The 16,208-nt window shown below is 50.2% G+C and overlaps 1 protein-coding gene across 9 annotated transcripts in view; it reads right to left on the minus strand.

The window, feature by feature from the left end:
* Window positions 1-664: 664 nt before the first annotated feature.
* Window positions 665-16,208, minus strand: part of Myo5a (myosin VA) — a 155,233-nt gene continuing 139,689 nt past the window's right edge. For 7 of the 9 annotated variants that reach the window (XM_013154616.3, XM_063248865.1, XM_063248867.1 and 4 more), the window contains 6 exons: window positions 13,726-13,815; window positions 11,585-11,735; window positions 9,629-9,911; window positions 7,948-8,122; window positions 6,406-6,486; window positions 665-5,915 (listed from right to left, as the gene is read on the minus strand). In XM_013154616.3, coding sequence (XP_013010070.1) covers window positions 5,763-5,915; window positions 6,406-6,486; window positions 7,948-8,122; window positions 9,629-9,911; window positions 11,585-11,735; window positions 13,726-13,815 — 933 coding nt within the window. In that variant the 3' untranslated portion in view covers window positions 665-5,762. The remainder of the gene's footprint in view (window positions 5,916-6,405; window positions 6,487-7,947; window positions 8,123-9,628; window positions 9,912-11,584; window positions 11,736-13,725; window positions 13,816-16,208) is intronic. The other 2 variants (XR_010047556.1, XR_010047555.1) reach the window with 2 other exon arrangements.

Consider the following 16,208-nt stretch of genomic DNA (forward strand, 5'->3'; position numbering starts at 1 on the left):
GCACTGCTCAGAGCGGTCTTTGGCGGGGAGAGGTTACCTCAGCTCGGCTCAGTTCAATGTGTTTGGCAGAAGAAACTTCCCAAATTCTGGCATTTCATCACTTGTGACACCCTGATGTCCCACCAGGCTGCAGTCCAAGGGGCCAGTGACCAAACTTAGTCGTGATACTGCTCTCCATCCAGGAAGGTCCCTAAAACAGGAGTTCAATGAATGACTGGCCAGGGCACGAAGAAGGGGAGTGTGCAGTGACCACACACATGGCCACATTGTAAGCGGGGCCTGAATCTGTCACAGTTCTGCTGCTCCACGCTCTGCCTGCACCCCACCGCACTCCAGCAGAGCCACGGTGCAAACCAGAGCTCCCGCTTTGGCCAGACCACAGTGTCCACCCCCGCGGCAGGGTTGCCCTCCCGGTAAAGGGTCTGGGATGTCTGGCACGGCTCTGTTTGAACGAAACAGCTGCCTTTCCTCAGTGGTGTTGGTCTGCTTTATCAAGTGTGTCTGCCTATGTTCCAGGGGAACTCTGAGGGCAAACTTTTAAATTTCCAAGTCTCCGAGCACATGGCCATGAGGAAGGGTCACTTACATCACGGGACTTCAGAAGAACGATCTGTGCGGCGGTTTTAAAGTGTGCAGTAGGTTCCCTAGGACACCAACACGCCGCCTTTGTACCGTTCTTTTATTAAACAACTCTTTACAACAGGGGAACACAGCACTGGGGATACAGGCACTAAGCACCACATTCGACAACTACAGATTCGGAGGCTATGCGTCACCCGGGTGTTGTTTTGGTTTTTAGTTAACACAGGGGCATCCATGGAAGCCGGGTCTCAGGGCTTCTGCAGACACGAGGTAAATCAGTGACCTCTCCTAGCAAAGACCAGGCTCTGGGCCAGTCCCGCCTCACCCTGGCCACCTCCTGCTCTTCTGGGCTTGGCTGTTTCACCTGGGAGCTTCGAAGATCTCTGGGTGGCGACAGGGCTCTGTCCACATCCGACGAGGAGGAAAAATCCTGGAAAACTCAATGTTCGGTTTCATTACAGTTAAAAGCTATCTCCATTTCACAGTCAATTAATAAATATGGTTATTTCATTAAATACAGTGTGTGTCACACGGCAGGGATTCTGTGCAGCTGTTGGAGCAATTTAAATTTTCCAAGAATGTAAAAATGGTCAATGTTACCCCAAGACTTCACAAAAACATATGACTAGAAATCATAAGTTACAGCCTACATATCCACATTTAAAGGGAAACTCACCAGTTTTGGGAAAACATAATGGCTTAGGTATGACATAGAGAGGCTAAAATTTTCTCACACACTAACAGGAGGACATGTGAAAGCACTGACTCTGAGGTCGCGGGAAAGGTGCTGATCTCCGCAGCACGGAAGAGCAGACACGCCGGCTTCAACGGTAAACATCTTCCAACATTTCAAGCAATATTACGACACCAAAAAATTTGGTTATTTTCAGACCTTTCATGAATAATATCTATTAAGTTCAACTAACTAACATTTGTAGCTAGACCAAATTACAAAATAAAAAATGTAGAAAATGCATTTTGGGAGATATTTTACATTGCACTTTTCAGTTCCTGATTGAATTCCAGGGTAATTTGTTCCGTCCAGGGTAACACAATGAACTATACATTACAGCAACTCCTTTCTGCCTGTTCTCTTCTACACTGTGACACCCCTTAGAAAGGTTTTACAGAATATCCATGGGGAGTTTTAGGGTTGGTGCCTCCAACTTCCTTAAGAAAGGGCTGCTGGGAAACGAGGCATCCGTGAGGCCGGACTGCTCTCATGGTGACACAGCCTCAGTACCTCGGGGCTCTCCAGGTGGCAGCACTGGTGCTGGCCATGTTGCAGATGACAAGAAAAGATGGAAAAGATACGGGAGAGGAGGTAGTGCAGGAGGGGAACGGGGAGTGGCCTGGTTCCGGCGGGGATGTGAGGCAGCTTGGAGAAGGATGGACAGGGGAGGTGGCCTGATGGCACCTGAGAACCAGCTGTGCACTCCTCCTGACAGAAGCCATGGTGACACACATGCCCCTGACACGCACACCTGAACTCCTGGCACATCTGCTAACACACACATGTGCATGTGTACACCACATGGGTCCATCACGCCTGGGGCTGCAATTGCTCCCACCTGAGGTGCACGCATGTCCTCATGCACCCTGGCATGCCAGTGCTTGAGGTCCTGTTCCCTGACACTAAGCACACCCATGGCCACTTGCACCTGCCCTGAGCTCTCTGACAGAGAGGGTGGCCCGACCTCACCTGTGGCTCTGCAGGGTGTGACTGGGGACAGTGGCCTGCAGCTTTGGTCACTGTGCACCAAGCTCAGGGCTCCTGGGACAGAAGACTGCAAGGTGACCTCGGTAGGCCCATCAGACTGCGATACTGGCAAGGGCAAAGGCACCCCTGAGCCCAGCACCTGACATGGCTATGATGGCCACCAGGGGGCGCCGGGTGCTGCTTTCTGATTTACTCTAGGCCGGGGCCTTACAGAAAGTGACTGTATTCCCGGGTCCTCCAAGGGCGTGTGCATGTGTGTGAGTGAATGTGTGTGGTGTAAGGACCCCTCAGAAGCGCTGCGGGGCCCATTTTCCTGGGGTAACAGGAAGTGGTTTCTTCTATCATCACACTGCCGAGATCCTGCCTCGAGTCTCCCAGCTACATCCTCTCCCTGAGCTGCATCCAGCACCACTGCCCATAAATGGCAAGCTCTCAATCACCTCCGAGCTGAGGGCAACAAAACCCATCCCCCAAAGTGACACAGACTGCGGGTGCATCTGAAGAAGGTGGTGTCAGGCACTCAGCGAGAAGCATGAGGTTCCACTTTGGGGGGCACGTTCCCCACTTGTTCTTCACCGTCTTGTGAGGGGCCCATGGAGCCTATGCTGAGGGCAGTGGATTGGCAGGGATGTGGGAAGGGGTGGGAGGCAAAGAGCTGTGGCTCGGCATGAAGGCCTAGGTTCAGTCCCCTGCATCCCAGGACAAAGTCTCCCTGTGCTCTGCCCTGTGTGCCAGAGAAGGGTAAGCTCTCATGTCAAAGCAGATGTGGCTGCAAAAAGAGAGGACAAGCGTGTGTGCAGGGCAGCTGCCATGAGACCCCGTGGCCTCCTTCCAGGGAGGTAGTGTGCTGAGGAGGAGGCAGAAGTGTGGAGAGCAGGTGGGCAACAGGAAAGGTGGGCAGGCCCCACCCTGGCCAGAGGACCCCCGGTGCTGCCAGCAAGGGAACAGTTGCTGGCCAGGTCCCGGGTCCAGGCTGGAAGGCTTCTCGCCACCACTGGACATTTTCAGGCAACTCAGAGAAGCTACTTCGGATCCCTAAGTGGAGCTCTGGGGAGGCCTTGGAAGGTGCAGCCCTGGGACAGCAGAGATGTCACCCCCCCAACCTGGAACAGAAGAAATGGCACAGGGCGCCCAGGCAAGGGACAGTGACCCCAGAACTGGGCAGCAGGAACCCTGAAGACAGGGATGAGGTACCTCAGGACACGGGTCCCAGCGAACGAGAAACAGGGCTGCGACCACAGGGGGAGCTCGGGGACCCTGACATAGGGGAAGGCTCAGGACACCACCAGTCCCACCACACACGGTGAGTAGGGCACTGTGGAGGATGGCAAGCACTGGGGGCAGCCTCCACCACACTGCCACCTATGTGCTCTTGGACTGCAAGAGTCCCTGCTCACAGAAGGTCCCGTGATAAGGGCAGGCGCAGGGTCTACCTGAACGGGCAGTCAGTGCTGACACCGCCAATCAACCCAAGCGTGGACCCGGAGGACAGCAGTACGCAGCTGGATGAAATTAACACAGTGAAAGCTACAGCAGGGCTTTCAAAACGCACGTGTCTGAGTCGTGAACACAGCCAAAGGCTGCCAGCTATGTACCGTGTGGTGCTACCTCTTGGGAACTGGAAGGGTGGTGGGCGCTGTGCACTGGGGCCCAGGGGCGGGGCGGGGTGGTGGTGCGGCTCTGCTCTCCAGGGCCCACGAGGGGTCACAGGGGGACCTCTGGAACCAGCTTCCCACTCTTCTTATCTTTTGAAAGGAGACTGAGGCTCAAATAAGTTAAGAGACAGCACGAACCTTTTAATAACAATCTTTATCACTGACTTGAAACTATTTGACTTCCATAAGTAATATTGCATGTATTTTAATAAGATGTCATTTTTATAGGCTAACAGTTAAACACAGAAACCTATGACTGTATTTTAGAGCTGGAATTTCTAATGAAAGCTAATGACTTGATTTTGTACAACCCGAAGGAGGTACTGCAAAAGGTTTCTGAGTAAAATGGAGAATATGTTTGTTTAGAATTTCAGAATGAAAATATAGACCTGGGTTGAAGGGAATGGTGGGGATTGGGGAAAAAAAGAATCAAGACTTATTATGTACAGGCATAAATTCCTTATGATGAATATTATATATATCTGAAATGTACCAATGAAATTAATTTTAAAAACCTAGATCTTACTGAACCAAATCCTCTGTAAAACTCAACAATCTTTTAGCTTGTATGTTTTAAGATGTGTCTAACAAAATGTTTCTTAAAGTACCTAGTGGCATTTATAGACATTTCTGAACCTTAAAAAACTGAATTATAACTATTTATTATACACTTTCTTTGCATAATTTATAATATAATCAAAGTTTTAAGACCTGAATTATGAATATTCTGATAATTCTTTTTAGATAATGTCTGAGATTAATTCTTAATAAATTAAGAAAAGGAAAGAAACCTGTCAAGGTTGAAAATATGTACTGCAAGAATCAGAGCAAGGAACTAAAATAAGTTACTACACAGAACACTGCCCCAGAAGCGATAACCAGCCAAGGAAATTAACACACCCACCAACGAAACACATCTCAAATAAATAGTGACATCAGCTTCACCACTGTGTGAATCTTACACCTAGCTATCAAGCATTTTCTCATATCTACAGGAGGACATCCCAGTGTCTGCTACTTCTGCAGGTGAACCTGTGGGCATTTGCATAAAGTCCAGGTAGAACTGACTGAACTGTAAACAGGTGTAGGAGAAGCTTATCACTGTGGAACTGCGCGTACCACTGATAGTCAGAAGATACGCAGCCGCAGTTTCAGATGCTCAGCGGGCACCTATGCTGTGCAGCCAGCTGCCTTTCCCTCCGTTATCTCTGTGTCACAGGGCAGAGATGAGGGTGCTTCTTGGCAAGTTACTTTACATAGTGCCAGTTTATTTCTTTGATCCAGTTTGGCGGTACTGACATAACTGATTCCTAAACTGTTATGTATTCAGTAGCCACTTTCCTTTCTGTTTCATGCAGAGGTTCTTTGTTGGTATCTTCCTAATGAGAGCTCATGTGTGTGTATGTATATGTGCATATATATATATACACATATATATATACAGTTTATGTTTTTATCTACTTAAATGCAGTGCTAAGGATTTAAAATAAACGCTGGCAGGCAAAGATGCACTCTGCTCCCTCCTCTTCTTTCCTTTCCTCCCTCCCTGCCATTGTTGGGTTACATGGAAACTCAGAACACCTGGCGGACTGAGGACGAGTGTTGCTCTCAGCATGACACGGCTCAAAGAAACCCATCTTTTTACTGGAGATGATGGGCGAATTCCAGGGGATTTCCAGTTACCTTCTTGTTTGAGAGCTAAGCAGTACTTTTGCTTAGGAAGGTGTCTTCCGTGGCTCACTGGAAGTGAGGTTCTCATCTAGGCAACACCACACTGTCTGTCCACACCCGCCAGCTCACCACTCTCAGACCCGTGAGATGAATCCCAGGCCCAGGCTGGCGGGGATCTGGATGGTCTCCAAGGCGAGGGAGGATGGGTTGAAGGGAAAGGTGACAGGAAAGATGTGCTTAGCATCCATGAGCAGCTGAGGGGAGTCCTTCCTGTCTCGTAAACGCATCTGAGAAGATAGAAAAAAAAAAAGAAACAGGGCATCAGTTCTTCAAGTCTGAAGGACTATTTCCACCAGACTGCTACCAAAATATCCTCAACTGATGAGGGGTATTTATCTTTGTTTCCAAATCACTTCACTGACTGAATAAACTATTCCCGAAGAAGTTACTGTACTGTGACCACGATAACGTAACACACAACAAAAACACAGTCCTTCACTAATGGCATGAAATCTCCATTCCGAAGCCTGTGTCCAGCAAGTGCGAGGCCCTGCCTGTCATCCTACTCGGGCTGCAGCTGGAGCATCACAAACTCAAAGCCAGCCGGCAACTTAGCCAGACTGTTGCAGAATACAGCAAACTGTCAGGGGCCCCGGGCTGGGCTGCAGCTGCGTGGTCGGGCCTGCCTGGCACATGCAGGAGCTGGGCTCGAGCCCAGCACCACCGAGGAAGCGCGACTGCCACGGCAGGCCGGAGTGTGCACTATGGGCCGCTCACCTGTATGGTTCGGATGAAGGCCACGGAGACCCTCTCCTCGAACTCGTTGACTGGGGTGTACAGGTTCAATACTTTGACAATCTGTGAGAGAAGAGATGAGGAGAGTTTTGCTTGTGTTGTCAAAAACACCCCGGGGAGTTCCAAATCCTGCCTGGGAGGCGGGGCTCGGGGCACCTTTGCCTCTACACCGTCTTTACAAGACACCTATTAGCAGAGCACATGCATGTGATTTTAAGAAGCAACAGAAGTTTAGAAAAACATTCAAGCAATACTAAGACTACAGTGAGTCCCTCTCCACTCGGGAGAACTGTTCGTAAATCACATTTGTTCCCAAGTCAACAAAGTGAGTCTTGCATAGTATGCTGCGAAAGTTCTCCATGTGAATGTTCTGGATGCAGGGACTCACTGTACAGCATGAAAGGCAGAAGTGCCTGCTCCACCCCTGGACTCCCAGAGCAGCACCTGTCCTCGGGACCCTGGTGGGGCTGCACCCTGGCTCAGGCTACTTTCACAGAAACACGTGCTCTTTATGAACACTGTGCAGGGAGGCAATGCCAGCATGTGCTCTGTTCACACAAAATACATCTGTCATATTAACCATAACAGAACTATATATTTCTTTTGGTCTTTTTAAAAACTATACTTTTACAAAAGATACATTATTATAAATGACATAACAAAAAGGCTCTCAAAAATTAACCAATTTTTAATTAGAGGGAAAGAAGATCATTTAAGTTGTCAAATTAATTTCTTTCGTGCAATTGTCATGCGTCCTTTTGGAGGAAAACAAACCACCTTCTGTGTAAAGCAGAGATACTTCAGCAGTAGGAGTCCCCACTGTTCTCATGTGATAAGATTCCAACTGTCTACAGACTGAGTTTTATGACATGGGTCACAATCTGAGATTCTGCTATAAGTGACGACATTAAGTGAGCTGAGGAGTCAGCACAGAGGACAAGCACAAAAGGAACTGGCACATTCGTGCCAATGCTACAGTGGAAGGGCTGGGCTGCCTTTCTAATGCTTCCTAAACTGCACACTCAGTGTGCTACCTGCGGTCACCCTCAGCCCTTCTGCTAGTCCTCTGGCTACAGAATGTTCTGGAAGCTTTATAGTAGAGTCTGCCAGATACATCTTTGTCTTCCCTACTCAACTGGAAGCTCCTTGAGGGCAAATACTTTTCATTAGTTACTGAACATTGCCCTCAGCAACAAGCATGGTGCCTGCAGACGGGCTCCTAGCGAGTCACTTCTAGAACTGAAGGAACATGAACTATCTGCTTTAAAAGAGCAAAGTCTTAAAAGGTCATCCGTTACCAAAGGGAAACCACGCACCACACACAGGCACAACATTGCCTGCACCCTAGCCGCAGACCTCTGTGACTCGCACTAACTTCCACTCACTTCTAGGAGGATCTCCCTCACTCCAGGCCTGGGGAGGCGCGCCTTCTCTGTCACAGAGGAAGTCAGGTTACCAGAGGCCTCCTGAGCCCTCTGGAGCACCGCGTGGTGGTGGCACGGTACTGATGGGCAGGCGCCTTACCTGGGCCGTGGTGAGCGCGTTGCACATGGAACAGATGGCTTCTGCGTCATCATCCGTTTTCTTCTTCACCTGCAGGAGCTGAGCAGCCTGGATGAGCGGCTCCAGGGTTTCTTTGGCTCCGCTGTTCATCAGATTCTTGTCACGGAGCCATTCTTCCAGCTGACTGACATTGTACCTGTGACAGAGACAGAGACACGGGGTGGGGGCAGAGGAGAATAAAATTTGATGAACAATGTCATAAACACCTGCATTTTGTGTGAGTGGCCTTGTCAGTTAGAATGACAGGCAGTATTTTTCTTCCATTTTCTTAAGCCTAATCAGCTGTGCTTAGAAATTTGTCATTATAAATAGTCATGAGGCTTATAATCGCAATTATGTAAGACTGACAAGAAACTGTAACAGGGATGACAATGAACTTCTCCCAGTAGAAGTTCTCAGACTTGCTGAAACCAATTGAATCATATTAGAGAGCTGTCCTTCCTGGCCAGCTGACAGACACACTTGCTAGCGTCTCTTATAATTTCAGGATGAGGCTCAGGAATCCTTTAGCATTCTCCCCAAGGTGAGCCCCAGACCGAATAACTGCCCCAGTCCCTTTCACTGTCAGCTTGCTGCGTAGAGAGACCTGGAAAGGGGGCTGAATCACGGGGTGCTGCGCTGGTCACTGGTAACCTGCTGGTGCTCAGGGCGGACCGTGCAACTAGGAGGAGGGACCACCTTGAGGGTTAGTCCACCTTGAAGGCAGGTGTGCCACTCCCTGTGAGCTGCTGTGAAGTGAGCAGCTTCACTCCCCCAGGCCCTTCTGCCATGATATTCCTGCCTTGGAGCCGGCCAACCATGGACAGAAACTCCTGAAACTCTGGGCCAAATAACCCTCATCCTTTAAGCTGAGGGTGTGGGATCTGATACAGAAGTGGAGTGACCACGGACACTTGCACTCCAGCCTCTTTAACCAAGGGCCAAGGTGAGAGACGGTGGCCTGAGGAGGCCCAGGGACAGATGGGAGGATTGCTGGCAGAGACAAAGTGCCAGTGTACTGGATGCTAAGGTGTCAGGAGGTGGCCAGTCAGGTGACAGCGGGTCACAAACTCAGACTAAGCCAACTGGAGAATCGGAGCTCAGTCCCAGGCAAACAGGAGGCCTTCTGACACTGCCTGAACGGAAAGCCTTACCTTAGTAACCACAAGTCCGCAGATCAGGAAGGGAACGTGAAAAGGACACTGTCCTGAAAGTGAGTCCCTAAACACTTGTAGGAATCACCTCCCTCCCACTCTGAACATGCTTTAAAGTAAATATTTCCCTAAGCCCCCAGCTCAGTTACAGTGAGGTTATGCTAGAGGGCAGCATTTCAGTCCCAGGAATCGAACTCAGGACCTTGTGCCTGGCAAGTGGGCTTTGTACCACTGAGCTAAATCCCTGGCCGCGATAGACAGTTTCTTTAACAACACAGTGGGGGCATATTTGAGTGGTGTAAAACATCTACAGGGTCTGTTCCTCTTTCCTTAGTACAAAAGGTATTTTGCTGCAGTGTATTTCCAAGAGCAGTCACACACTGGAAGCCTTCACTGCCCTGTGTCCTGTCCTACTGCAGGCTGATACACAGGAGTAAGCAGACTGCAGTTCATATCCCAGTGCCCCCCCAGGCCAGGGCTCGGCTGCGTCTCCCCCGAGGGCCGCCCACCTGATCTGCATGCCTTTGCTCCAGGAGCACATGTCCTTCCGCAGCAGGAGGTTGTTCAGTGTGACAGCCCCCACGATGTAGAACATCTGCTTCACCACCTGCTTGATGAGCTCGGGGTCCATGCCATGCTGGCACATGACCGAGTGGAAGGAGTTGAGCTGCCGCAGGATGGAGTCCAGTGTGTAGGTGCCCTCATCGGCGATGCTGGAGGTGCGCTTCCGCAGCCCAGTGGGCTTCACGCCAGACACGCCCTGGATGGTCTCGTGCTCCAGCATGCCTGAGACTGTAGGGAGCGAGCCGTTACGGCAAGGGAGCCCGTGTGTGAGCACACACATAGGCCTGGACTGGGAGTCAGTGAGGGAAGGGCTTCCCCTGGAGGAGCTCTGGATGATTAAGTATGGCCTTGACCTGACATTACGTCTCTCACAGTATTTTCTAGCCTAAGGGCCAGTGGCTTCCTGATAGCACAAACACATGTTGTTTGGGCAGGTTTTTGAGAGGTATCAAAGTTAAGGCAAGCATTCTCCATACTGACTCCCAGGACAGACAGACAAGAAAGAAGGGACAGGGTGGTGCCTGGGAGTGGAGCATGGTACATCCGGAGAAAAGGGACCTGAGGAGCACGCTGGCGCAGGGCTGGAGATGGTCCCAACGCACATGGTGAGCCTCCTAAGGCTGGCTGAGGAGTATCCCCAGTGCCAGCCCAACTGGTGCGCCTTTACATCAGCTGTGCAAACCCTCGTTTCCCTGTCATCCAAGGGTCGCAGACACTTGCCCTTGGCAGATGGCTGCTGGCGGGGAGCCCAGGGATGCCCTAGAGCTGCACTGCCACTTTACCCAGTGAGACCCAGGCAGATGGGATAGCAGCAGAGGTGGCACTGGCCCAAGCCCTTTCCTGGCCTCTGCATTAGCTCCTGCGCTTTGGCTGACCCAGATAGCTCTAAATTCCTGACCTTCAGGGGCAGGGAAGAAATCACTGCTGTCTTGTAGGGATTCCTCAGTACTGTGTCTCTCGTTGCTTAACTAGGCCCACAAAAGAAAGGAATACTATGTGTCCTGAGGCAGAATAATGAAGCACTTTGGGGAAAGAAAGGCCAGCTGGTGGCAGCTCTAACGGCCTGCTCAGAATTTGCCTGAGGACACCACTGTTGGTAACTTGAAAAAAGAGTTTTTATCGGTACCGGGGATCGAACTCACGGCCGCACACTTGCAAGGCAGGCCCTTATGCCACTGAGCTAAATCCCCAGCCCCGAAAAAAAAGTTTTTAAAAAGTTCAACACATTCAAATTATCATTCTGGCACTGGGGATTCAGCTCAGTGGCACAGCGCCTGTCTGGCAAGCATGATGTGCCGAGTTCAATTCCCCGTACCAAAATAAAAACATTAGCAATCTTTAACGTGCACACGGCTCCTAATTCCTAGTGTGACACTGCCACAAATGCCAAAGGAGCAATCGATCAGTGGACAATAGAAGAGAAGCCCCAGGATGAGGGCAAATATAGACAGCTGTATGAGGAATGTAAAGAGGGACACATGTGCACACACATGCCACACAGCTAAGGAGAGACCCCGCTTCACCCCAAACCACCCTGCACATCTCCAGAAGCTATACAACATATCCCCAGTGACCATCCGCAGCCAAGGAGCCTGCCCAAGCAGAGCACAGCCTCCTGGACCCCTCGGCTTGCCCTGGCCTTTTGGATGCCCTGCACAGGAGACCTCAATCCAAAGCTCAGAGTGGTTTCAGAAACTGGGCAGGTATAAGAGGACCCATCTCAAGAGGTGGGATCTCTGGTGCCAGGGCGGGGCCTGTAGTCTCCATCACATGGAAGCAGCGATGCTCTGCACATCAGTTAAGTGTGGCCAAGGCTCAAGGGCTCCGGGCTTGCCGCGGGCCTGCATCACCCTCCCACTTTACAGTCTCCGTGGGTACACAGGCTAGAGGCAGGCCCTTACCGATCATGGGCTGCAGGATGTTCTCCAGCACCCGCACGAGCTGCTGGTAGATCTGGATGGCCAGGTCGCTCAGCACCTGCCGGTACTCCGCCAGGTCGAAGTTGGTGAGGCAGTGCTCATTCTGGCGGGCAGTGTTGTGCTTCATGAAGCCCTGGAACACACAGGAATGCTGACACTGAGAAAGCGCTACTGCACTAAAAGATGCACTGCGGTGCACTCTCCAACAGGCTCTGCCTGGCTTCCCACGCACTCTTCCCGTCACTCTGGCCACTCTGCAGCAGCCCTGAAGTCTGCCTGAGCGTCTTCAGGGCTGTCTTGGCTGCCTGGAGGTCCTGAATCAGCTCAAAACACTTCCTTCCACTTTGACTTTGGGAAGAGCCAGAAGTCGCAGGGGGTCAGGTCCAGTGAATAAGGTGGAGGAACACACCACAGTGCTTCTGACAGGAACTGCCATGAATGGTTGATCAACCAGTGTGACCAACAACTGTAGTGAATGCTTAAGTAACACGGATCACAAGTAAGACATAAGACGGTAAGATGTACCACCATCAATCTGGCTGAACTGCCTCCCCCTTCCCTCAGATACACTCAACTCACTGCTCTTGGGGATGGTCGTCTACTGTACCAGGCTGTGCACACTTACACACGCACCACATCTCTCCATCGCCCCGCAGAGCAGAGGCAGAGTCTCCACTCTCCCAGGGGCTCCCATCCGCCCCACACACCTGGCGGGAGAGTACTCTAATGTTGCTGTGCTGCGGTTGCATCTGTCATTCCCTTCCCAAGCTGTAAGTCACTGACAAACTCGGCAGACTAGCCCTTGAGCCTTTCCAACAGTAAAATCAACAAAACAAGGTGGGAGATTTAAGAAAAAGAAAAGAGGAACATGTGTGTTAGGAAGCGGCAGATCTGTAGCAAACATGACAGTCATCTGCTTTCCTTCCTGTTCACGACTGCTGCACCAAGGGCATGCATGATCTGCTTGGAAGAGGGCACTTGGTACTGAGACTGCTAAATAGACAAGACGTTTCCTCTCATCACACTGGCGACCACACCGATGTCTGGTCCTCCAGTCTGAGGTGAGAATGGCCTCCAGGTGGTGGTGTCCAGGCAGATGCTCCCTCCTGTCCTCGCCCGGCTGATGGATGCCACTGCTAACTGTCCAGATCCTGCCCTCAATCACCTGCCTCTCTGCACAATGTCAGTGACACAGTCTCCGGCAGGGACCAGGAAGAGAGAGCGACTGTCCACAGTTCATGCTGGCCTTTCTGCTCTGCTCAGGTGCTGGGCTAGTCCCCTTCCCTGTCACCTGCAGGATAGTCCTCTCCCTCTGCTGACTGGGCAGGCAGCGGGCATAGGCTAGGCCCCGGCCCACGAGTGTGCAGGGGAGTCTGTCAGTGAGCCTCCCTGAGCTTCAGGAGTAACACTGGGTTTTAATTCCTACCACACAGGGCATTTGTCAAATTAAATCACGTAAATAACCTAATGTACAATGAGCTAGATATAGCCCTTAACAAACAGTAACTATTTGTATTTTCTAAAATTTTAAGATACATTGATGTGTACCAAATAACTGCATTACACACTAAAGCAGTAGAAGTTTTAGGACACATCAAAAGACACATAAGCCTTCATACTTAGGTCTCATCTCTGAGGGTTGCGCAGGCCGAAACTCATTTTCTTTACATAGTAACACATTCTAGTATACTCCAGTATACTCCACAGTTCTCTGCAATGCACGGACAGAAAGTCCCATCTGAGGTAACTGCTCACTGACTAACCTGCCTGTTTTACTTTCTCCATGTTTTCTTATAAACTCTGAAAGGAAATGTCCCCGTTCCTCAGTGCACTGTTTGGGAGGTAAGCAACATCAAACAAAACACCGAACTAAGCGACTTCTGAATTTGGGTTTTGAAATTAACACCAGGGTTCCCCCCTCACCACCCCCAATTCTGGGGATTGAACCCAAGGGCCTCCCATATATTGGATCTTCCTGTCCTAGCCTCCTGGGTAGATGGGATTACAGGAGTGCACCACTGGACCCATCAACACATGGTCAACACATTTTGTGCTTTTAAATTTTTCTTTAAAAAGGTCAGGGAGAGAGCAGCATGCTGGTTTTATAATCAAGATTTTCTCACCTCTTCTCCACTGTACTGCTTCAAACAGTGCAAAAATCGGCATGTGTTAGAGAGCCAGAAGGAGACAGTTTCAAAATCATCGCCTCTTTTCTGAAAGAGAGAATAAGTCTAAATTTGTCTTTTCCACAGGGAAATAGCAACCTGAAAAAAACCCTGCACAGATGCCTGAAGGCCACTTCCACCAGTTACCGCCATGTCCTGTTCCAGGATAAAACTCTGCCTCACTTTGGGTTCCAGGGGTGTGGACCTGCAGCCCCAGCACACTGGCTGTGCATCAAGCCGGACAGCCTTGGAGCAGCACCACCCAGCTGCTTGACCCAGGGCCCTTGGCCCAGAACAGAATTTGTCCACGGCAGACCCAGACTCAGTTCCCCTCGGGGGTTGGTTAATGAAGGGAGTCAGAAGGAGAAGCACGAAAGAAAGAAGCAACTTTGGAGCACATTGGCCTCGGGAGAGCAACCCTCTGAGTGAGAAGTGAGAGGGGCCTGGGCACCTGGGCAGCCTCCCTGAGCGGCACCTATGGGGAAGCTGCCGGCTCCTCACCGTGGGGGCCAGAGAGCAAGGAGGAGAACTGCCTGTGCCCAAAGACAGGGAGCTGGAATGACACTCAGGACGTCATTCATTTGCAAATGAACACAGATCTGTTAGGACACAGGATGTCACAGAAGGAGACACTGCCATATGTATATTAATATGCACAGGGGCCTCACGAGCTTCTCCCCCTCATGGTGCCGCACACGCTCAGGACTCTACTACTTCCTCACAGCAGATCCGGGGCTCTCAGGGGCTGCCCAAGAACCCTGCCGTGGCCTTCTCGTGGTGGCTCCATGCAGCAGTGTCCAGGGGCAGGACACACAGGGAGACCACTGCAGAGGCTCATCTGTCTAGATTTGTGCAACTTCCCATACTAAGCAAGCATGAACAGAACCAAAACCTTTACATTTGGGAGGGTACTTCTGTATAAAGACTGTAAGAAACTTCAGGGGTAATAAGTCTAATTCAGTCTTCTTAGCTGAGACAGGACCTGTTACCCTAAGGTAAATCGTTCGACAGCCCGACAGCAGGTTTGATTAAAAATAATCTTACTCCCTGCAAAGACCTGTTTTACAACTGGGCCATGTTGGCAACCACCAACGGGCGGACATGGAAGCAATGCTGGCCACAGACTGGCCTGGGGCAGAGCCACTGCAGCGCTCACTAGAGAAGTCAAACTGCAGAGATCCTTGGGACAGCCTCTGGAAAGCACGTCGGGGCACCTACACTGAAGAAGTACCAGGAGGTCCCACACTGAAAAGCATTAGTAGGCAAAGCTAATTTAGACCCAAGGAGAAGACTGCATGCCAAGAATAATCCAGCATCTGTTCCGTCAGCGGGCTCCCACCTGCGGCAAGCCCTTTATACACACTGGCTCTACGAGTTCCTTCCACATGGACTCCGAGGCTGCCTGCCCCATACCCCTTAAACCAAGGTGCCCTATATCATTGCAAAATAAGACTCACTTCTTTAGAAACTGTAAAATTCAGGGTTGAATGCCAACTCTACTCAGGAAGTTACTGGAGTGAGTTTGCCAAACTAATATTTTTACAAAATAATATTTTTATAATGAACAAACTGTATTTGGCCAAAATTCAACAGTGAGCCTAGGTAAAAAGGTTCTATGCCTCAAACCACAGATTTTCCTGTTATGCAGTGAGAGGCTTACTATGCTGTTTCAGGACCTACATGAAAAAGTGGGGAAAAGCAAGAACAGAAATGCAAAACAAACACACTCCAATTCAAAATGGGGATAAGAAAATGGTACACACGAACTTTAAAAGGGATCAAGAGTACTGTACCCACTCCTTTAATTTACTCCACAATTAATCTTTAAACAATATGGTGAGGCAGCTAGTCAAACTAGATAAATGCCTTTTAAAAAATTATTTTGCAATCATGGGAACTGATGCCATGGCCGTCACACTGAGATAGGTCCCAGCTAGCCCTCTTAAATTTCTTCCCATGAGACAGGGTCTTGCTAGATCCCTTTAGGTTGTGCTGGAATTTTTGACCCTGCTGCATCGGCCTCCAGGAGTGCTAGGATTAAAGGTGTGTACCACCAAGGCCCAGCTGATAAATACCTTCTTACAGTTAAGGTTAAAGAAAAAAAACTTTTATGTTTTTTATCTATGTAGGAGTTTTGACTAGCGAAAATTACAGTCTAACTGCTATGTAGCATTGGTATGTCAAAATGAAATGAAGCTAAGATCCAAAGACGGTCACCAATGTTTGAAGGTTAAGCCTCCAGAAGCTCCGTGCTCCAGCAGGCACCATGGGATGCAACTGCAGAGAGCACTTGCATGGAGGAGGGGATTAGGAGTTAGTGCCAAAGGCGAGACGGCTCTGCAGACGGTCGGTGCTGAGGCTGCACAGCACCATGAGTATCTTCACATGCTGCACGGAACACTTAAGCGGGTGAATGTGGTGGAGTGCATGCTGTGTATACT

This window comes from Cavia porcellus, unplaced genomic scaffold, assembly GCF_034190915.1.
Source record: "Cavia porcellus strain 051 isolate PalLab524CR breed Dunkin Hartley unplaced genomic scaffold, mCavPor4.1 scaffold_1, whole genome shotgun sequence".
In the NCBI taxonomy this organism is placed as follows: Eukaryota; Metazoa; Chordata; class Mammalia; order Rodentia; family Caviidae; genus Cavia; species Cavia porcellus.